The sequence below is a fragment of the Crassostrea angulata genome, chromosome 3 (genome assembly GCF_025612915.1).
Source record: "Crassostrea angulata isolate pt1a10 chromosome 3, ASM2561291v2, whole genome shotgun sequence".
Taxonomy (NCBI): domain Eukaryota; kingdom Metazoa; phylum Mollusca; class Bivalvia; order Ostreida; family Ostreidae; genus Magallana; species Magallana angulata.
The window spans coordinates 3,939,532-3,964,690 of NC_069113.1; the positions used below are offsets into that span (position 1 = coordinate 3,939,532).

Below are 25,159 nucleotides of genomic sequence, written 5' to 3' on the forward strand. Positions count from 1 at the left end.
ATTCGAAACTGTCCCTTGCTACCTCAGTCTACATTATATGATAAGACATACATAGAACTAGTCGTGTTTCTTGATTAAAGCACTATTGAAACTCATCTGGTGTCCTCTTTTATTTCTTTTAATTTAAGTTACCTTTTGATGAAACACTGGAACATTTTAATCGAGTTTAGGGGCAATAAACATCGATAAGTACCAGTCAATCAATGATCGAACTAACTTTTTAAAAACAAACTGGCTGCCAATATGGCGGCGCCCAGGGCTGGAAGAATTTTTTTTTGGCCTTAGTACCCCTGATTCAACTTTCATTTTTCACTGATTTTCTTATATATACGTGTTACCATTAATCCTCGCCTCTCGCTGCGCTCGGTATAAAGTTTATTTTCAAAACAGCATGACCACATTTGACAATTCAATCCAATTTATCAATAATACGTTTTACAGTATAACTGTTTGAAAGGTGTAGCTAATATGAATTGGGCTAGATCAGTTGATGCCTTTTCTTCATCTCTTGTTTGTCATTTCATATATTGTTTTTTTTTTATTTTTTGGACTCTAATCTTATTGCTGGCCCACGGTCCTTGTTAAATTTGTTCAAGCCCTGATATACTTTATTATTATACTTTTATGTTTAATACTGAAATCTGATTGGTTTAGACGCAGTTGATAATCTGTTCTATCACCCTTAGCGTAAGCAACACACTTAGCAACGGGTAACACAACGAATTGTAACATGCGCGTAAATAATGCGCGTACGGTTCGCCTTGGAATTCACGTCATTTCTATATAAAAGCAGTGATAACATCTATAAAATTAAGACAATCAGTATAATAAAATAAATATTGCCTGTTTGGGAGGATAACAGTTGAAATTGACACCCTGAGAAAACCATTGTCAACCGACGCGAATTATTCACCTAATTGTCTACGGACTTTTCCGTTTTTTCCTCGATTACGACAAAGAGCACAAGGCGGTTGTGACCGGTCAGCAAAGGACGCTCACTTCTCAGAGGCACCTGATCCTAGCTCATTCTTTTTAGAGGTCTGTGTTGCTCTGCTTTGAATTTGTATTTCGTTTTATGGATTTTTGAGATGGTTGACAGTTTGTTATTGTTATTTTTACGTAGAAATATACTTATTTAAAAGAAATACAATTGAAATAATTGATTAAAACCTCATCTTTTATTTACTCAGAAATTTTCACATTAACGAAAAACAAATTTCTTATGGAGATTTATCTTGTTTTCTATTCGGAGGTCTCTTGGAACACCTCACACAGACCTTACCAGACCATACTGTATATCAATCGCAATACGAATTTGTAGATTTTTATTTAAAGCCGCTTTCCTGAGCCGAAGAATTTGAAAAAAAAAGAGTGGGACAGGGTATTCATATATGAAAATATGTAAACAAAAAATCATTCTGGTACGTAATTTGATTATGTTTAAACCCTGAGTTTTTCATCTTCGCTACCCAAGGGTCTCTGATCTGCGCCGCTCTTGCAGATCACAAACCCATGGCTAGCTAAGTAGCGGGTATTTATGAATAAATAATAATAAAGTAAAAAATGTTTGAACTAGGTACGGTATATGCCAAAAATGGCCCTATCTCTAAATCGAACGGTATTTTACTAAAAGGTAGACATTAATATGTAACTTCATAAAACAAGAACAGTTTTGATAATATCTTCATAATTTGTGTGTGTCGCACTGCTCAAACTGTGTGTGTTTTTAGTCACGTTATATAGACGTCGCATTTAGCATCGTAACGTTATACGCGTAAGCAACGGAATTCATATGAATCACTTTACTTTAAAGAAGACGGTAAGTTGTATAATGACCATTATGACCATTATTGTATATATACAATTATTCACTTATATCTATTCACAGTAAATGAAGTCTTATATCTTGTGTGTTTCTGGAAAGCTCAAATTATAGTGCTCCATATATAAATCAATGTTAACACATCTGCCTTTACAATTGTCAACCTCCGCTTTGCGTTGACAATTGTTTTCTCGGGTGTCAATTTCAACTGTTACCCTCCCAAACAGGCACTTTTTATATAATGTTCCAAGTAAATGAAACTCGAGGAACTAATTTCCGCGTAAAATCACAAGAAACACATATCCCGGGTTTTAAAATATCGCTTTTATTTTTCGGACAGATGTAAACTAATTGAAACTATATTGATAAAAGTTTGGCGTTTGCAATTTTATATTCCTGCAATTTGATTGAAAACAGTTGAGTCGCGGAATGAAGTACTCACGTAATATAAGGAATATACAGTATACAGTATGCACTGGCGTCGGAAGCAAATTGAAAGTGGGGGGGGGGGGGTAGACTGATCCTCCGAAATATTCAGAGAACAAAACAAAAAATCTTATCTACCATAAATCTTTTTCCCAAATCATGAAAATCTTATACCGTGGGGAGGGGGAGTATACTTATACATCTAATAAAAAAAATAAAAAAAATCTTACCTACCAAAATTTTCTTTTTCTTCAAAAATCACGAAATTCCTTATCGGGGGGGGGGGGGGGGGGGGGGGGGCTAGTATGCCTATGACTCCAACTTCTCAATCTTTCAAAGGTACTTAAAAGAACAATTATATTTCCTGCGAAAAAAGTGTGAGGGGGGGGGGGGGGGCTGAACCCTCTATTCTGCTATGTGCATAATGGTTAGGTCTAACTTTGCAAAAACAGTGAGGGGGAGCTAAGCCCCCCCCCCCCCCCCGGTTCCGACGCCTATGGTATGTAACATAAAATGTGAGGTAAAACGGTAAAAACATACTCTTGATTTATAAAAGTAGTATATTCAGTTTATTTATTCAATGAATTAACTGTATGGAACTTTAATTGCATGCAGATTTGTGGGTCATAACAGCGAGTACATAGCACGTATAAGCATAACGATAGACATACATATTGCTTACCCTTTTTATAACATTTACCGCTATCAAAACTAAAGACATGATCACAAACATTAATTTGTTCTTTCTTCAAGAGAATAATATAAAGTGTCATAGATTTACAATGACTTTAAATATTTTCTTTCTATGTGATATACATTTTTTACTGCGCGCCGTATAATATTTTGGGTATCATTTGTTCCAAGAAACAAACAAACTATTGCATTAGTTTTTGATAAATTATAGTCATTTTACTTTCAAATGTGCAATACATTGATATGAAATATTATTAAATCTTTACAATTAACCATAAATAATGCACACTGTGGTTTAATGATCCATCCAACTAAACAGTTTCGATCCACGTGTTTCACCTGTCAATCAAATCAGTCTGCGAGCTGCACCATGTGCTCTTCCATTCCATTGTTTTTTATTAACAATAACGTATTTTGCATTATTTGTGATGTTTGATGTCACGATTTTAGTGCCTCTGTGAAGATTAATTCTTACATACACTACGCTGTTTAAAAGAAACTCTCTCTCTCTCTCTCTCTCTCTCTCTCTCTCTCTCTCTCTCTCTCTCTCTCTCTCTCTCTCTCTCTCTCTCTCTCTCTCTCTCATGTTTGTGCAAATAATATAGAAGTAGTAAAGTCTTGTTTGCATGGATTTTATTTATTTTAAATACTAATGGTAAGTATAACGCTTTCAGCGCATGCCTCGGACTATACGTTTGTAGACTATCATCGGCTTTATCGGTACAAATATTATTTTAACAGCGCACATATTAAAACATAAAGTAAATGAACCTGTGCTTGCAAAAATTATATTCACTGATGCAGAAAAATAGTAAAACTAACAAAATAAAAAAATGTACATGTGACTAAACGCACGACATGATCGCGGTAAGGTATGAATGTCAGACCACTGACGTAGCTTAGGGTAGATGAATATGGAAGCACTGTATCACAGCAGGGCGGCCGCCCTTAGGCCCCCAATGGTCCAGGGTAGAAGCTGACGCATTTTTCACATAATTAATATCGATAGATTTTTTTTATTTCTCCAATATACATTTTTCTTCAATTGTTAATATATTTTTGTGTGCACAATTCAAGCTTTTCATGCGCGATATTTTTCTTTAAAAATTATCCTGCGTATACTAGTATGTAATTTAGTATTGTTAATTTCTTTAGACTTAAGCCAATAAATGTTTGTATACGCATGTAGTACCGAGAGACTTGAAAGTCTCGTAGAAAGCATGGTTGACCTGACATGAGTTTTCACCAATCGCAACTTCTCGGGCCTTTCCGGCAAGCTCGGAAAAACACCTCGAATGTATTAACATCACCGGATGTTAGAATTTTATACAAAATGGAGTCGCTTCCCATTAAAAAAAGTATCGGCTAGACAGCCTCGTGTGTTGCTTTTGTGGTATATTTTAGGGTATATCATTGACTTTAACGAAGTTTAGGTGAAATCTCAACAGATCGTAAAATGTGTTGTATTTATATCAAATTTTATAAAAAGGGGGGGGGGGGGTTGTCATGGACGCTTAGGTAATACATTCGAGGTGTTTTTCCGAGCTTGCCGGAAAGGCCCGAGAAGTTGCGATTGGAGCTTTCACTCGTCTCATTACACTAAAACTGCGTTTTGAAATTATTGAAAATGTTTACCAGTTTTATTTATAGCGAGCGCAGCGAGGCGGCGCGAAGCGCCGCTCGCGTAGCGAGCTCCATAGACAACGTGTACGAACGGAGGAAATTCGAGTTGAAATCTGCACATTGTTCAAAGAAAATTTTGTGGACCCGCGTGAAAACGTTCTACTATCCCAGTGATCCTTTGCGGTGCATAGCAACTTGGCGGAACATCATTTTCATTTAACAATAAAAAATCCTTTTAAAAACATTAAAGTAAACAACACATATGCTTACGTAAAAAACTGTACCTATGACGTCATTTCCTTCCCCGAATTTGTCCGACAATTTACGAAAACTGTCGAGCGCAAAAAGTATGACGTCACAGTGATCTCGCGTTTTATATTCCCGCGATACATTTAGAGGTGGATCAAGCATCTGTACTGAATGTAACCTGTAGGAAGTACACAGTAGGGAGTTACAGTTAATACTGATACTGCGCTCACTATTAACGGTGACTCTTTGGCTGATTAGTTTTGTTTTGATGATTTTTTTTTGCTCAGTAAATACACATGCAAGTTCCATGCTAAATTTATTGTCATATTGATCCAATCATTGTATACGTTAGGTAGGTAACAAAAAATTATCAAAAAAGAAAAGTCTAATCATTATTAGATCTACGTGTAGCCACGCCATTTTGTAATGAATAAATAAAAGAAAAAAATTAAACTGTTAAAATATCTACATGTATTTGTTATAGTTGCATATGTGGTCAAACCTTTCAATAATATTGGATATCACACACTAAAAAAGGGGGAGGGCACATGTCTACAACGCTTAAATAGCGTACAAAAATTAAAAAGATTAAAAACAAAATTGATGTCACAGAGGAAAAAATTTAAAACACAGGTAACAACAAGGAACAAAATGAGGAATAACACAGACACACAATTTAGTGATTTTAATGATCATTATTAAAAGGTAAAGAAGAGATAAAAAATTAAAAAAAAAAAAAAACCGGCTTTGTGTTTATCAAAATATTTTAATAAGTCTGTTTAACATTTTATTAATGCTCAGTGGTAGTTTTTTGTTTAAGTGTATGAACCTAGGAAGGGACCATTGGAATAAAAGTTTGATATCTTCCGGTTCCTTGCGGTGGTAAAAGTTTTCGAGACAAAGCCAAAGTTTTTTGGTTTGGTTAAGTCCACGGGTTGCATTTAACAATGATGACAGATGTGTGACTCCTTCTGCGCTCGCCCCAACGGTCACACCGTAAAACATATTAATTTATCAGAACTTATCAAAGATATCATTTTTTGTAATGAAAGTTACTGAAGATAAATTCATCTTATCTTGTCTGATTGTCGTCATCGATAATTGATTATACGGCGAATTATAACCGCATCTGCCCGACTGAAACCATCACTTAAACTCGTCACAAAACGGGAAATTTAACTTTCAGCGCAGGCCTCGAGCAAAATGTAATTATGTTTAAATCTTTTCTCTTTTTAATTATATTTTAATGAATCATGTTTCGTTTTGCTCGAGGACTGCGCTCTATATACATTTTCAAATTTTATAGTAAAAATTGCCTTGAATATGTTAATTTCCGGTAAACATCGTGCATTTAGCGGATGCTGGTGTTGCTTAGCAACGCTTTGCACGATTATTTTCACGGATTTATCGCTTGCACTTGACATCATATTCGTAATTATGCATTTATTTACTTTTCATAAACAACTTGAAAAATGTTGGAATTTTAGGCATTTATACCATTACAACCGTACCTATTCTTTAGATTATTTTCGTCCCTAAATTCACAAAAAATTTTCAATCAAACACTTATTAAACATTCAAGGATTTAACTAGAGAATTGAGATACCTAGCTTATTCACATCATAAGGAGCAAGTATGTCTTTCATGTATATTTTGCATGCATAATTTTATCTGAGTTTATTTGAGAAATGTCTTACATTTAGTATGTAATGCACATTAATGATTGTGAATGCAGATCAGTACTTACTACACGTGTTATTCATAATTTATATGAAATACATTATAAGAAAGCATACGGATGCCGGTGTTGTCACTGCACGTGAAATCATTCTTTTTTCCTCCTTCTTGCAAAAGTTTTTCAACTTCATAGGTATAGAGTGTAATTACTATTTTAAGACATTTATAGCTATAGAAAGAGCTTTGTCCTCTATGAATAAAAATGTTTTTGACTTTCCGTACCCTTTAAAGAGGCAATACCTAGGAAATTCAACAACATGTAAACATATTATATCCGTAATGAAGATACCAATACACTATCAAAATGCATTAATTGTACAGAAAGCTATCTGTACCAGAGATGTATCAAAGGGAAATTCTCAAGGCAGGCTACTTCAAACAAACAATTTTGTAAAAATGTTAGCCCGCACATTTTTAAAATATGGATTCTCGGACTTTTCCGACAAGAATTTCGAGAAAACCTCTTATGAATCATGTTGTGTAATATTTAAAAATAGAATGGATTTCATCAAACTAGGTATCGGTATTCGAAATATTTCAAAAAGTGAATGGATCCAACCAATAATGAACTTTAGTCTCGTTCAACTAGATACTCGGCTGTCTCCGTTAATCTTCGACAAGTAAGAGATACCAGGTCACGTGATAGCTTGATGATGCGACCTCTAAATATAGACTGACTCTCTGCTTGTCGGAGATGTACGGAGACAGCCGATGGTTGAACGAGACTATATTGAACTCTCTGGCGTAGGAATACATACAACTGCAAAAAACTTCGAAATTGTTCGTACTATTTACTATTTCTTAGGTGTAAAAAAAAGTTTCCTTTTTTACAGATGCTTCAGCGTACATTACATCGAATTTATCGATTATTTTCAAGAACTAACTCTTGTAAGCGGTGATGATTTGTGCTGAGGTCGAAACACTGTTTCAGTTTCGGTTTGCCAGAGTAACTGCTCAGGAGAGTTAATTAAAATCAACTGCCAAAAATGATCATATTTCTCATTGTTACATTAGGAAATTAGTAATAAACGACAAACACTGACGTTTATGAAGTCTCCTTTTAACAACAAATAAAACAGGCAACATTCCGGCGCTGTTCTGAATTCACGAATAAAGTCCATCTCTGTCACACAATCGATCATCTATATTGTATATTTTCTTTGAATAATAATAACATACCGAAAAACACAACAGCTTCCTTTTTTAATGAAAATGTTTTAAAACAACTGATTTGCTGTATATATTAAACCTTAAGATAGATTAGATCATCAGTTTCTTGTAAAGAGTTTCTTGTAAATGAAATTAAAGGTAACTGAGTTCAATTGAGCATTGAATTATAATAAATAACGATATAACTTTTTAATGGCAACGGCATGCGCACTCAATCAATAAGTAACGCGCATTATAAAATTTGTTTGCACAGCGTTGCAGTACTGAGAATTTATTTTCATATTTACATTTTGAATCGCCTGCCTTGTCTTCAAATGTAATTTATATCTCAAATACTTATGTTTTGAATTCGAGCTTTCCATTCGATTTGCAAACAAAATTTATCTGGAATATTTAAATTCATATACAGTAAACGTGTTTGAACGGCATATCTTTATAAAACAATGACTTATTGTATAGTTCTTTGTGTTCTCGTAAAACCTGTATTATATCTTCTATGGTTGATACAATTACCTTGTCAGCAAGTACAATGTTTCATTAGACACATGCTGACAGTCGTTTTTCATACTTGTTAGACCATTATCAGGCACGTAGCATCGTTTTTGAAGGTGGGGGCCAGACTCATCCCAAAAATCTTGACAAGCAAAAAAAAAGGGGGGGGGGGGGAAATAGAAATAAGACTTCCCAAAATCTTCCAAATCCTAATCCGTAGGGGGGGGGGGCTGGCATGGCATAATATTTAACATCAATTTCAATCCTAATTACCTTGTTTTCATATCAATATTTTACATCCTCCAAAAAAAGTGGGGGGAGGGGGGGGGGGGGGCAACTCCATGATAATTCAATTTTTTGTATGTAAATTTTAAACAATTAGTTGCTGTGAGAAAAAGTGGGGGGGGGGGGGGGCAGGCCCCTCCTGCCCCCCCCCCCCCCCCCCCCCCCGATGCTACATGCCGGATTATTTATACGCCGGACTGTCTATGGTTTCTTCCGTTTTTCATGATCATGACAATTAGCGCACGGTAGATGCAATGCAACCGCTGTCTTTTTAGAAGGTCCGTGTTTGCTCTGCTTTTAATTTGTATTTACTATATAGATTTTTGAGACGGTTGACAGTTTGTTATTGTCTGTTTTCAATGTACGGTAAGATCTTGAAAGCAACTATATTTTATTTAATTTGATTGATATATTTTGCGATACTATCGTTTTTGTTTGCAGCTAGTTAAAAATAAGTTAACTATATTTTCTGCTTTGCAATTAGCAAAATGTAAGTCAATCCATCCTATTTATTTTTATTACATTTGGTATCAATTATGAGTAATGTGCCTTCTTTTAATAAAGTGTTTTATATATTAAAAAGTAAAACTCATTATCCTATAATGTATAAACAAATGCAACTTTTACTGATTGAATTGCTAGGTCGAAATATATTTCTTAAATGGGTGGAAACTGCACAAAGGACCGTGTTACAGATGTACAGAGAGCGATGAGGGTCATGACGTAACAGCTCGGAGAGAGATGTACATACAATATTACAGTAACCCTGTTGCATTTGGTTCATATGGCTTTGAACCAGAAGTTGTAAATGCGAACGTCGAACCGACAAATATCACAATGGAAGTAAACAATAACGTTAGGGATGTGGTGTTGATGGTCAACAGTCACGAGCAGTGGGAAATGGAGAGCTCGAAGATAACACTGGACGTAAATATATCAACAACGTACTCTAACAAGTTTGACATAACGTAAGTATATCTTACCGTCTACTTAGTTGCTTACGTGTTTTTTTAATCTGATTATCATGACGATGATGATGTCTTGGGTATTTCGAATTTTTTTTTCGACATTATTAAATTGATTTCAGAAGGTGTTGTTACTGAGACCAGTTAGCACGCAATCAATTGCTTTCAGTTTTTGACCAGGTGCATTTCGTCATAGAGCGTAATGCCACCTCAAATATATACATTTTATTTATAAATATGAGATAAATTATCTTTTATAAAATATTATTGATAATTTAGGACATGCGTAATACATTTCACATATTTTTGACAATGTAACGCTCTGTTTTAATACTATCAATTTGTCCCTCAAATATTTTTTTTTCGGTCTTAAAAATTGCATTGCCACAACACATAAAAATATAAAATATGAATTTAAAAGCATATCCAGTATTATACACTAATTTTATGTTTTAAAGCTTTCAGAGTGAGCCCGATGTTCCTATGACAAAGGTTCCTAATTTAAGCACGATGTTTTTACAAGTTAAAGTGGATTCAAATATTCGGAGAGATACAAATGCACCAAACAACAGTCCAATAGTGTTGGTTAAACCTTACTACAGGTAAAATAAAAGGAAAAGAAAAACGCTGAGATCGATCGGTTCATAAATTATTTTTCTTTATCTCTGATTTATGATAAAATAAATAAGGTTAACTATTATACCTATATAACTCAATTTTGGCGCTGATACATAAGGAGGGACTACCACAAAGTTGCACAAGAATAAACAATCAATTCAAAATATGATGACTCAAATTGGATTTATCATGTCCTGGTGCATGTACATCATTAATCAAATTTTCTGCAATAACTAATTGCAGGCATCCACAGTTACATTATAAAGGTAGCTCATCAACATATGACATGTGTCCTAAACCGTTATAAAATTCGAATATCAGGACAGTATCTATTCGATATAAAGAAATGGAATGAGCGTAAAATATTTGATGCATTTTAATGCGAAAAAAGCAACCACTAGCAAGGGTCATAATTAAGTCTCACAGAAGTTTTAAGACTTATTATATTTGCTCAATTCTTATATAGTATTCTTCATCATCTTTCCTAACTCTGAGCTTGTCCATCACGTTTCGCAAACACAACCAAATGGAATTATGCAATACTCTAGGATAAGATAGACTGCAAACTGTGAAATCGTGTGAATTCGTGGGGGCGAATTTTCATAAATTGTGGGGTTTTCTTAATCGTGGATATGAAATGCCTTGAACGCGTCACTTTACAGTTTCAGAAAGAAATATAATTAGCTCTATCAAAATTTGTTTAAAAATTTCGTCGAGGATGTAATTCGTTGGGTAGGGCTACCCAGAGTAAACACAAAAATTAAGCCATTACGAATTTTAAATGAATCGACAGTATTTAGTTGTGCACATTGGTTTTATATATATATATATTTATGTATATCTTTATCATTCACTATGGGCAGGTATATGTCAGTTTGAGAGTTATTGAAATGTTTGTGCTTATATATATATATATATATATATATATATATATTTTATATATATATATATATATATATATATATATATATATATATATATATATATATATATATATATATATATATATATATATAATAAAAAACTTTTAAAACACTGTTTCAAAATATTTCGACCGTGTTACCGGTCTTCATCAGTGACCGACTGATGACGACCGGTAACACGGTCGAAATATTTTGAAACAGTGTTTTAAAAGTTTTTTATCATTCATTGAAAAATTGGTTGTATATATATATATATATATATTTAATTTCCCAATATAACAAATAATAAATCGGCAGATTTAAATAATTTAAAAATAATAAATATCAAGAATAAAATCACAAATTGAGCCTCTTCACTGCTCACGTTTTTGCCATTCCTGGCTCTTCAGGCAGTTATGTACAAATAACTAATATGTAACGGAGTAACGTCAATAAGCAAAAGTTCATTGTGACGTCATTATAACGTTAAAGTAGCGGAAAGTTAGTCACAGAGCAAAAAGGCGCCAAAATAATAATAATAATAGCAAATAGGCCTATTACAAATGATTCATTATATCACATGCATATAATAAATTTTTCACTGAATGCGATTAAGATTTGGTTTAAATAATTTAATAAAGTGGTATTCCTTGGCTAAGCGCAGTATTTCATTTTCATTTGGAAGTTATTAAAATGGGAATAATTTAAATTTTCCCTGTCCGCATTCAGCAAAATGTTCACAACATGGAGTATTACGAACACTCGGGTCTTTAATCTGTAGCTTATGGACACGAACACGCGCCTTTAGTTTCCCCGTCTGTCCAATATGAAATTATTTGCATGTTGGGCAAATAGCACAATAAATAACATTTTCCGATTTACAGTTCGTCGATAAATTGGCGCGAACTTCCATCCCGGAGTTACTGTAATTACTGAAGAAAAGAATGCATAATAATATAATTTGTGAAAACATTGATTTTCTCTTCACGCAGTTTGTGTTAAAGATCTACTCACTTCATGTAGATTCTTCTTTGTAAAAACTTCACGTTACACCATATATATTTTTGTTATAGTTAAACAATTTTTTCACACTACCTATTCCTTAGTTGAGTATTTTATCCATCTACTGCTGTGTGAAGTAAATAAATTTGACGTCGTCCATCACTTGCAATAATGCATTCAGGTGTTGAATAACATTACATGTATCTTGGTTTTAATGATTTTATATCGTCTTTATCGTAAACTGCACTACTTATTGTACAACCTTAACGACATCAAAACGTTGTGTTAAAGTTTAATTAAATGTAAGGAGCGTTGAAAAAGTATTATTTTGACATATTTCAGCTTGGAACTTGGGAAAGACTATTTTCTTCATATTCCGATTATCGACAACGATAGCGACCAATTTCAATGTGCATTATCTATATATCTTGAAGCAGAGGGTTTCAGCAGTTTTTTACACAAGCTGAAGAAGGCAAATGCATTGAGCATAAATAAAGACGTATGTTATTAAACTAAATTCCTTAATTATCAAGACAAAAAATAATGTTTTTTGGAGTTTATTGTTAACCCAAGATATCTTGTTTTCTTGAGGATTCTTCATTTAATTTTTGTTTAAAAAAAACCACAATGCTTTATATGTTATTAAAACAAGAACGCTGACCCTTGTTAAAAAGCTTTTTTTAACTTCTTATATACATGTAGTCAATTAAAATGAAATAACATTTTTTCAGACATGCATATTGACCCTAAGGATCATAAGTTCAGTGTTCCGAATAGGAGACAGTTTTGGCATACCTATCACAGTGAAAGACTATACGTCCACGGACACCATCGTTGGAACTTTAAATCATTTTGCTTATAACACGCTTTTGGGGAGAGTGTCTGTTTTGGTTAGAAAATGTGTTCCTTATGGGATTTAAAAATGCAAAACAAAAGATATACATAAATAGAGCTTATAACTGGAAATGTTATAGATTTAGTCTTTTCGGTTGATATTTTTAGCATAATTGCACGTGCTCTGCATTGCAAATTTTTCTCTCCTATAAATTAATCACCAATATAAAAATCTGCATAAAATTTTGACGAAGGCTGATCTCTACACCTTACTATGTGAACAGGTGTCCATAAGAAGTAGTCTTTTTAAAACAAAACTTGTTTATTTAACCAGGTAATTAACCTGTAGTTTTTCGAGAGGCGGCGGTAATATACGATGTCAGAAAGTAAGCTGAAACCGTGCATGTCAATGTGTGACATTCAATATTTGAGTGCTTTTTGTTTTTAGCGTCGGTGACAATTTGCATGAATTTGAATTATGATTTAAAGGCAGAACATTAGCAGTGTTTAGATATCTAGAATTGAGTAGTAATGTAATAAAATGGGTTTGCAGGACTAATTGACAATAATTCTGATTTTTACTACTTCATGTAGATGTATTATAGCGTGACAGGTGATACTCATCCTCCAGAATTTGTAACACCAACCCCACCCAACAACCAAAAGTATACAATCTATGTTGGAGGAGATTTTCGTGTAAATGTTTATGCCAAACCAACTTTAAATTCAAGGTATTAACTAAAACTTTGTATCACAGCACCAGCATTTACAATTTATAAATGTCTTTGATATTCGTGTATATGTATTTGGAAAATAAGATATTATAAACTTTGATGTATAGTGTAAAAAAGATACATTTAATTTGTAGAACTATTACAAAATTCAACTTCCTGAGAAGAGATGGCAAACCTGTGAACCAGACAAGGAATGTAGCTTCTTGGGATCAGAAGATGGCCTATATCTCCATGAGCTGGTCTCCTGTCGATGAAGATAAAGGACATCACATTGTGTGTGCTAATGCTGAGGACAGTGCAGGGTATTACTATTAAGTTTTGAAACAATGAAAGGTTCAGGGGAAAAAGCCAAAATCAATCATTGAAACTTTTATAATCTTATAGCTATATCCTTTATTTTTTATACACCATTAGTTCACCAACTGTATCGATGAAAATATTATTCAATTTATTCGGCATATAATTCCAAGCCTGTAATGCAGCTGAATTTTAAAAAAAACACGTAAATACATATTAAAGTTTTTTAGTATAAGGGTTGGCTGGTAACTGGTTAAGAAAATTTCTCTTTAAAAGGAAAACTTAATTTGAAATTTGACAGTTAGAGTACATAAATATACTTTTTTTTACAGTGTAAGCACAGTTGAACTTCATTGCTTTAGAATTGAAGTAAAAGGTAAGAGTTCACTCTCTCTCTCTTTCTCTCTCTCTCTCTCTCACACACACACACCAACACACACACACACATCAAATGTATATGATGCATATGGTGCTTTCGTTTTGAGCCTCTTATCTTGTTTTATGTTTCATATATTAATTCAAACTAATTCTAATAATATGATGTATTGTGTTAGAAACATCAAAGGATAATTGAAATAGAACTACGCTTACAAAAACTAAAGTTGTTTGATACAAAATTAGATATAAGATTAAATTTACAATAACATTTCCTTTCATATATTTTTTTTTAGAAAACATTTTTAGACCAAATAACAAAATACAGGTGAGAGTAGTGTTAACATTGTATCTTTTTTATTAAAACGACTATTAATAAAAATTCTTTGCTTATACAGAAGATACTAAATAATAATACATATGCTTTTCAGTTTAAAGATAAGCCAGGTGCACATTTACTGACTGTTCCAAAATTATATAAATTTTTACTGTATTGAAAAGTATATGTGTTTTGTATTTTATTATATTCTTACATTATAATGGCAGAACATTTTCTAAAATTATTTCTAACGGTGTCTTTGTGAAGATAAAAAACACTGTTTTGCTGATTTGGGAAAATATTGTTCTTTTAGTTTTCAAATCGAAATTATCAATTATATAATTTTAAATATCCGCATAAATGACTGTGTAAAGAAGCATACTATATTTTCTGTTTTTACAACAATTTTTTGTGACGTCAGCTTTAGTAAAATACTTGTCCTACACACCATCATAACAGTAAGCTGTAGCTCCCTAATAGGTGCCACTTATTGGAAAGCTAAACATGGTATACAGATCAGATGATTTTTTTTATTTTTTTTTTTTTGATTTTTTAAAATAAGCAGATTCTTGCATGTAGATAATATTTAGACTATATAAAAAAGCCTGTAGCACGAATTTTAGAATGTACATCCATTTATTCTGAAGTCTCGTTGTGCGTCGTCCATTTTTTATATAAAACAAGATTGAATATTCATTATTTCATGTATTAGAAATTTTATCTAAAAAAAGCCCGTCATCCTCCACCTTTTTATTAAAAGAAAGGAAAACGACGGAAATAAGGACATTTCGAACCTTACCCACTTTTGCTTATGATAATTTTTTGACGAAATTCGGACGTATAGAGCTCAACAAGTTCATTTTCTGTTTATCTTAAAATACCTTTTTCAAAAAGTGTTATTCTATATTTATTAATTAGGACTATTATGTTTTGACCTAATCGCTAAGCTATTCAAATAAAAGAAAGGTGCCTACAGGTTTATGAAATTCAAGATATAAATTCTTTTAATGATGCTTTATAACAATATCTTTGTTTCATAGGGTGTACCGGGGCTAAAATTTTTGCTAAACACAATGAAAAATCATGTTTTAAACAACCATTTTCTATGAAATATGAAGGATAAAAGTAACACATCTCGGAGTTTTGTCCCTTTTTGACCAATGAAATATATCTAGATTGCCTACAGTCTCTCCAAAAACGGCATTAAACAAGCTCTTGACCAAATCTTTAAAACGATATCAAATTGAATATGGGTACCGGGTTTAGTTTTCCCGTTATTAAAAATAGAATGTCAAAATATTGTTTTATTTTCCACATAATTCCTTTAAAGTCGTAAAATACGGGAAAAGATTCATCAAATCAATTATGACGTCATAATGGTTCCAGCACAAAAATGACACTCTGAAATCATTTACTAGATCTTGACCTTAATTAATGAAATGAAATAAAGTAGAACGGTCGTATAGAACTGTTAATAAGCAATGAGAAAATATTTTTCAAATTTTTAACCTTTTTTATCCCTTTTTAATCAAAATTGTTCGTTTTAAGACGCAAGCCGTCGTTAGATACCAACTTTTTTTTTTAAAGATTTCTTTTTACGTTTGTTAAAAAATAATTTTAAGATTAACGGTTACGTGTACACATATGAAGATACTCAGTGAAAATTGAGAGTTGAATCATTGAATCAGGGGCACTAAGGGCTAAAAATGTTTTTCCAGCCCTGGGCGCCGCAATCATGGCCGCCAACAGGGTTTTTAAATAGTAAGCTCAATCTTGATTCACTGGCTCTTATCGATATTGTCTCCTAAGCCCCTTTCACAATTGGCGCACAAATAGAAGCGACCAAACATTTGTGCGACCGAAGAAAATATATATGAATCATTAATTGTTGCCGAAATAATCGCATATGAGAAGAGTATTCGTACAAATTTCGCACGATCTAAGCGAGCGTTGTGCGATGTAAACGCATTGAATCTTCCGTTATATCTTGCGTCTATATGCGACTGTTGTACAATGAAAGCAACTGTTGAAAGATAATAAGATAGGAACGCGCGAGACTAGGTGATCGGACGATTGAAAGTGCGTCAATGTGATTGAACGTGCGATTATGCGTTTCATGGTACGAATGATCGTGCGAGTCAGAGGGGGTATACTGCGTATACACCGCCCATATTCAGTAGACATGGTTGAAAGCGAGAAAAAAAATACAGATTTGCAGCAGCATTTTTTGCTAGGCCCTTAACTTTAATATGATTATTCTATTATATCTGATTGGTCTAGAAAGTCACATGACAGAGCGATGTCATAAGAATGAAAAAGCCGATATGAGCATGCGTTGTAGACAAATATGATTAAATCAAAAGTATTTAATCATTATGATTCTCTTTATATTCAAGAACCAACTTAATTATGATTGATGAAAGAAAAGTGAGACAGTTACATGGAAAATCCAAATGTATATTGTAAATTTTGTTCTTAAACAGAGAATATATGAAACAGGGCATATTTACTAGTAGCAAAGCATGGCATATTGAGGCTGATAATTCGTGCAATGGTAGTAAAACGTTGTAAGATTACCTGAATATTAACCTTAATGATTCTCTTTATATTCAAGAACCAACTTAATTATGATTGATGAAAGAAAAGTGAGACAGTTACATGGAAAATCAAACAATCACGACGTTAATGTTGCGACTGTTGAAAAGTCAAACATTATTATAAATCAACGTATTTAGTGTAATCATATGTTGCTTGGTATAATAAAACGTTTATTGCATTAATGTTTAGGGAATATGAGGATTTATTCCCGAGAAAAAACAATTTTATTTTGGGCGAAGCCCTCGGAAAAGAATTTTTCTTGAGGAAATAATTCTTCATACATGTATTTCCCTCACCATCATGCAATAAATGTATATTGTAAATTTTTTATTAAACAGAGAATATATGAAACAGGGCATATATACTAGTAGCAAAGCATGGCATATTGAGGCTGATAATTCGTGCAATGATGGTAAAACGTTGTAAGATTACATGAGACACGTTGAGCAATAATCTCACGGTCGCAAAACAGACGCATAAACACCAGCGATTTATCTTACGATCTTTTTAAATCGTGTAACACTCTTACGAGTACAGAAAAACGTTTTAAAACGTTCGTACTAATGTTCGTGCGTTAAACTGGTATAATTTGGATCGCGTTCGGTCGCGTCTGAATAGTGTGCATGTCCACTATTCAGAGGAGACTTGATGCGACCAGTAAAACGTATGCAACGAATGCAATAGCTCGTGCAACGTAGGCGAGGGCTCGTGCAACGTATGCGAGAGCTCGTGCGAAGCTCAAAATTTCGATCGCAAAGTGGTGTAAAGTGGTCGTGCGCCAATTGTGAAAGGGGCTAAAAATCGATTCAAAAAACTTTTAAATGTTTCAATTGAAGGTAATTTAAATTTAAAGAAATTAAATTAACATGTCAACGAGTGATGAACTGAACAAGATACTTATTCATTAGCGAAAATTGAAGAAAAAAATACACAACAGGAATACATTTTTAACATCTAATGATACATACAACCAAAATCATATTTATTGAAATATCAAATAACATCTTAAGATGAATGTGACTTAAAGGCCACAATGAAAGATGTAGATAAAATATTAGGCTAGGGTCCAAGGAGGACCTTGTCAACAACTTAAAAAGTATCCGGGCAAAACCAGTGGACCTGCGTTTTGCACAGATGTCGATGTCCCCAAATTTGTGTAAGAGACATTTTGAACCCAGGGTGTAGGAGGCGCACTTGTTTAACTAAAACCCATGCCGAACGCTTTAAGTGAGGGCTGGACAGGGAAACACCGAGGCCATATATGCCACCGACCCTCTCCCCCCACCCCCTCCCCCAAAATGTCACCTTGGACCCACCCCTTTAATCAATACGACATGACCACAGTTATTAGACTTTAAGTGTACTACTGTTCTCCTTGAAAAAATGTTTGTTAAACTCAGTGGTTTTTAGTTTTGGTCGGGTGCCTGCACTCTTGTAGTGGATCCTTCAGCTTCGTGTTGCTTATGATTGCTTGTGTGTCTCACTTTTGCCTGATCAACAATGTTTATCTGGAAAATAAAACTTCAGCAGTAGATTACTAGAACGAGAAATGGTTAAACAGTGCAACTGATGAACATATTAGGGGTCTTTGGCCTTATAGTTTATACGATAAGAGAGGCTGAGGTAGTATTTGATGCCCTCTAAAGTTTGGTTTTCTTTTAGTTATAAGTGTTTATTTTTTAAATAAGCATGTAATATTTCAAATGATATGATACAAAAACATATCAATAAGCCAGCTGCTTCAACATACCTCACAAATTTTCAAGGCCACAAAGTATGTTTAAGAATGCAACGAAAGAATTACATCAATATTGCATATACAATGAACGTTTACTAAGAAAAAAAAATACATATTCAGCACATTTTTTTATTTTGAAAGAGAGAGCACTCTAGAATGAGTTTATATGATTTAATCATTTTCACTGGGGTTTTGCACAGAATTGGAATACTTTATATAACTGTTTAAAATCATTCATAAGGGCATTTACTGTCAATTGGTTTTTCTGGCATTGCTTCTGTATATGTATTTTTTATTATGATGAGTACAATATTAAACACTTTTGACTTCACACCATCTATGATACCAAAAATAAAAGTTTTATTATCAAGGACTATTCTAATTCCTTTAGAGTTGCAAACTCTAACATATTCTACTAGTAAATACTATACCCTTGGACATTCCCATAATACGTGATATATTTTTTCCTCAGCATCTTCACAAAAGGTACATAGATTAGGATCCATGTTACCAGAAAACTGTTTGTAGTTTATATATAATGGTTTATTCTGTACTGCAATCATTGAAATTTAGAGTCCGAGGTAATAGTAAAAGGTAAATGAAATATTGATACTCATTGTTTTTCTGTAAAAACAAAATGTCTATTCCATTTTTCCTTTCCCACTGGTGTAACATTTGTCTGATTTAATATATCATACATTGGTTTTGAACCTTTTTTTTGTTCATACAAAGGTTTTAATATTAAATGACATAAAAGGTTCATTTCTAATGTTGTATTTCCTTGGATCTGAAAGACCAGCTTGTCTTACTCCCATATATGTTAAATAATTCGTATGAATATTAAACTTTCTTTTTAACATTTCAAAATCTAAAACATTTTCATTTTCATCAAACAAGTCAATTACACATTATTTCAATTTCGAGGTGAAAATTTTCAAGAACCATGGTTACTGTTTTGTAGCAATCGTATCTTCTCGGGCCTTTCCGGCAAGCTCGGAAAACATATCCGAAGGTTGTTTTCCGAGCTTGAAGGAATTTAAGATAAAGTAAGCTATCTATAATAATATTGAATATAACGTATAAGACCTTTAGCTATTGTTACTTTTTGACTTTTACAATAAAACACAAAACTTCATGTGAATATGATAAAACGAAATTCAAATAGTACAGTTTATCTTCAGTAGTAAAGTATTCCCAGAATCCCCCACTATGGAGTCGAGCATGCGTATTCCAGTGAAAAGGACTAACGTAGTTGCTAGCGCTCTCGAGCTTTTTATAAAAAAAAAAAAGGACTGAATTCCTATCTTAGATTTATTATTGTTCCACAATGGCTGGCCACAATAATCCTGCCAAGATTTAAATTTGAGTTATCTTGGATTTCTTTAAAAGTTATGGTAACTTCCTTCCAAAAAATTATTTCTTAACAATTCCTGCATTTGCAAAATATAATCTGAACCTGTATTTGATAGCTTTCAATATTAAAAGTATTCTCCAGCAGTGTTTTCCATTTTGAATTATTATCCTCAATTAATCTCCTTATCCAAGTAGACTTTAATCCTTTAATATAGGAATTTATATCAACCATCCTTAATCCACCATGTTCATAATTCTGGGTACATACTTGTCTTTTAATTTTATCGCATTTTGAATTCCAAATAAAATTGAAAAGAATATTGTTTAAGTTTTTAAATGTTTTACTCTTAGGGTTTGTTAAGGCTATAAATAAATGGTTTAATTGTGTAATTAAAAGAGACTTAACCAGTGTTATCCTTCCAATTGGAGTCAAGTGCCGCTTGCTCCATTGTTTTATTACAGATTTTATCCTAACACGTTTCTTGACATATTTAAGTTTATAATTTTATCTAATTCTACATCATAATATATGCCCAAAAGTTTGAATTGAGTTGTCCATTGAAAATTCATTTCTGAACAGATTTTTTCTTCAGAATATAATTTATAATAGTCAACTATTTCTTTCATGGTTGCCCTTAATGATTTTTCAGATCCATCAAGGATTATTGATGTATCATCTGCATATTGTGATATTAAATATTGGGTGTTATTGGTTTTGATTCATGTAATATCTTCATTATTTTTAGTATTAATTGGCAATATTTCCGCACATAATAAAAAAATTATAAGGCGATATTAGATCACCTTGTCTACAGCCTTGCCCAAGTTTAAAAATGTTTGATAAAATGCCTGGCTGGGACACACAGGACATAGCATTACATTGAAAAGTTTTAATCCAGTTACACATAAATGGGCCAAAATCAAAATAATTCAGCGTATTTTGTATAAATTCCCAAGCTAAAGAGTCAAAAGCTTTCTCAAAATCAATTATAACTAATACCCCTGGAATATAATTATTATCTGTATAGTTCATCAAATCATGAATCCATATGATACTTTCCCCTATATATCTTCCAAATTAATAAATCTTAATTGAAAAGTGTGGAGTTGTACTTTAAACGGAATTTAACGTTACTTAATTTATTTTATATGAATTCATATCTTCGAAAATAAGATGTTAACGTTTCTTTGTTAAATGTCACAGGAACTTTTTTTTACATCGTAAAGTTGTTGACGTCTTGCAGTAAATGTGTTGTGCGCGTCATTTTTATAACTTTTACAGAAAAGATTCAGGTCCGATTTTTTTTGTTATTACAGTATCAAATAATTTTCCATACAAACCATATATCTTAAAAAGTTATTGACTTTTTCCTACTTACACCAGCAGAATCGGTCTCCTTTCAAAGTTGGATATATTCAAAGTAAAAATAATTCCTTTTGGGCAATCGAAAAAACAAACCAAAATGCATCATGGGAATGTTAAGAAAAGAACCATTTAGTTTCGTCCCTTCAATGATTGGGATGATTCAACCCGCATGCTATGCATCGATTGTAAACAAAGCAAACTTCAGAAATAATAGCGAACAAAACGTACACATATTTATTTGTAATTTGCCTGAACATTACCCCTTTATTTAAAGCGATGTTAGAGTCGTCATAAAACCATACCCGTCTCGACGTCAGGGGTGAATTTTATCCTGAGGCGAAATAACACGATACTCTACTATGTCGTTTGTTTGTTTGTTTTTTTTTTTTAATGTTCATTTATTTTATTTGTGACCCATGTCACATGCCATTTTCTGAAAATATAGGACCCAAAAAAGAAATGATAATTTTTCTCAAATTTTTGCTAAAATCTAACATGTAAATTGATAATTTGAAGAAATCAAACAAATATTTATAGTTTGAACTATTATTTAGTTATGATTTTAATACAATATGAAGTTGGACACATGTAGTGACTTAAAAAGTAAATACAAGTCAAAGTTTAAATATTCTTGCTTTGCTGGTGGCTTCAAAGGCCAGTACATAATGTTAAAATTTTTTGGAGTAATCATGCAAATAAAAAAATTATAGTAATGTCATCTTTACAAAACTTTGCATACAAATAGACATACATTTAATGTCTCATTTAAGAATAAAACAAAATATTTGAGATATAGCATGAACTAAGCTAATTTTAGGCCAAAATTGGAGTTATTTTTTCTTAATTTCTTTGAAATATAAGCTAAATATGCCAAAATATATATATTGATAGAAATATCAAAATATTGTTTTAATATGCTTTTTTTAGAACATCATGAATGTATCGTAATATTTTGTTTTTTTGTTAACACATTTTTTACATATTTTTTTTTTCATTTAAATTTGGCCTAATTGACTAAAAATACTACTGCAATGTCTATTATTATACATATACTTTACAAAACCATCGTATAAAAGCGTGCACAAAAATTTGATATAAAATCGGACCAAGCAGCTTTAACAAAAGACGTGGTTAGATATGTAATAAAAAAATTTGTGATGGTATATGATTTTTTTTCCAACTCGTTGTGTGTTTTCTATCCCCAAACTTTATGGCGTTGTATTGCAGACTGGGCATGCGACGTTTGTTGCAACAACTATTGAAATAAAATTACCATAAAATATGCATGTCTTTAGTACCTTAATTGTGTATTTGAAATTGTTTGTTAGATAAAAACAAATGTATATGCATGTTTATGTGCGAGAATTGGTTATTTATTTCTGCACAGCAGTGAAAATTGTTACATAATTGTGTATTTGAAATTCTTCGTTAGATTTCTTGCATTTAAAAAGAGTTTGCAAATATGATATACAACTTCTTTCATTCCAAATGTGTTACAATAGTGATAACATAGTTATATTTATAAAGAAATTCATTCCCATCTACGATTGAAAAAATAAATTTAATAGTAGTTGAACTTTAATGTTGTCTGTAAAGTAGCTCTTATAATGAAATATCCCCAACTTCTATTGAAATCATTACTTCAATAGTAGTTGTATTTCAATAGTGGTTGCAAAGTGATTCTTCTGATAAAATCCGTCCCAAACCACTATTGAAATAATTTATTTCAATAGTGGTCTTATTTCAATAGTGGTTGCAAGGTAATTATTCTAATGAAATACATTCCCAACCACTATTGCAATAATTTATTTCAATAGTGGTTTTATTTCAATAGTGGTTGCAACAGACGTTGAATAAAGTTTGGCTAAAGATTTGAGAAGGCAACCAGACGGATCCTGCTGTGTGTGTTTGAAATAAATTGTTCTACAAAAATCGAACTGCACTGTGCTGTATCTGCGCTCGATCCAACGGTCATACCATTTACATACTAGGGTTTTTAAAATTACAGGGGTTCGTATCATTAAGAGTCGTACGTACAGACTAAGCGCTGCGCCGGTGTAAATACGGAACTAGTTTGAATATTTGCGCTTCATTAAAGAGCGCATCTTTACGTCCGACTAAAGTTAAGCCAAAATTGTACGTCCACTCATAGGTAGGCATAAGTTCGGACGTAAACATAAGTAAGCATATATATATTATAAAACGACTATTTTATTTTATCACTAATGCGATTTAAGTTACATATTGTCACATTCAGATACTGAGAAAGAACGAATTGTACGTTAATTCTAGAATTTGATTGCCACGGGAGTTTCTCTGGAATTAATGTGCACACGGGGTTTTTCCCGAATAAATGTGCAAGAGAGAGAGAGAGAGAGAGAGAGAGAGAGAGAGAGAGAGAGAGAGAGAGAGAGAGAGAGAAAGAGATCATAATTTTTATTTTTTAAAAAGTGCCCTTATTTTAAATGTGTTACATTTTATAAACTTACATTATAATTTTTTCTAAACCATTTTTTTTTCTTTCTACAACATTTACCATGAACACGTTTACATCACATTTAGTAATAACTTTACCTTTTAAAAATCTTTCATTAAAGTTGCACCCCGAGAAAATAGCTAATATTTTTTTGTAATTTATATATGATCAGTATATTTTTATAACCTACGATGTATGTATTTGTAGATGCTTAATATTGAATGCAAACAATACTAAAAATCGAAGCTGATTACACTCACTGATACTAATTCACAATCTTAAAATTGATTTGTGATTCTCTTTTGAAAGTGAAGATATGTTATTGATACAGGGTTTTAACTACAAGAATGATGCCACATTAGAGTTAAGACAAGTCTGCAATTCAAACTGATTTGATAAATACAAATTATTATTTTTAAGATACATTATATTGCTCTTAAATGCAAAAAATCGCGAAATAATTGAAAACGAAAATGCATTAATTTTGTTTTATAACCCCTTATTCCTTTTCGATTGAAATGCACAATGGCAAAAAGCGACAAAGGTCAGGAAATTGGATGTAAACATCAGTTAGACAACTTGTAAATTTACATCGACCCAGTAATATCAAAATTTTCAATATGATCAAAGTTGAAAACTTTATTTTTTGTCAAGGACTTTGTTCAAATTATATTTTAATTATATAAATAACACATATATTTTGGCCTACCGAAGTACTTATAATGATTTACACAAGTCATGTACTTCAACCAAAACAATGCCGAGTAAGGACCCGCTTTAAATTAAACATTATACATGTATTATACGGATAATTCATTTAAGATTTCCATGTCATTTGACACTAAATAATACTCCTTGCGCTGGTATTCCAAAAAATCACTTACACTTCACCATTTTTTGGTTTCCGTTTAATGTTTTATCTCTTTGTATAATTTAATTTTAATATTATGTGTTTTTTGTCCGGAAAATTGTTGAAGGAAAAGGAAAATTATTTTAAAAAACCTTTGTGTGAAACAAGAATTTATCAAAACTTAAATATCTTTAAATAAAAATTATTGCTATTACTAGTACCTCTAAAATTGATA

General features: G+C 32.3%; 1 protein-coding gene across 1 annotated transcript in view; it reads left to right on the forward strand.

Annotated features, from left to right (window-relative positions):
- LOC128175597 (uncharacterized) overlaps positions 1 to 25,159 on the forward strand; it is an 86,020-nt gene that overhangs the window by 16,725 nt on the left and 44,136 nt on the right. Inside the window, exons 3-10 of the mRNA XM_052841353.1 lie at positions 9,140 to 9,465; positions 9,921 to 10,064; positions 12,327 to 12,483; positions 12,716 to 12,874; positions 13,413 to 13,549; positions 13,687 to 13,854; positions 14,182 to 14,225; positions 14,521 to 14,552. Coding sequence (XP_052697313.1) covers positions 9,140 to 9,465; positions 9,921 to 10,064; positions 12,327 to 12,483; positions 12,716 to 12,874; positions 13,413 to 13,549; positions 13,687 to 13,854; positions 14,182 to 14,225; positions 14,521 to 14,552 — 1,167 coding nt within the window. The remainder of the gene's footprint in view (positions 1 to 9,139; positions 9,466 to 9,920; positions 10,065 to 12,326; positions 12,484 to 12,715; positions 12,875 to 13,412; positions 13,550 to 13,686; positions 13,855 to 14,181; positions 14,226 to 14,520; positions 14,553 to 25,159) is intronic.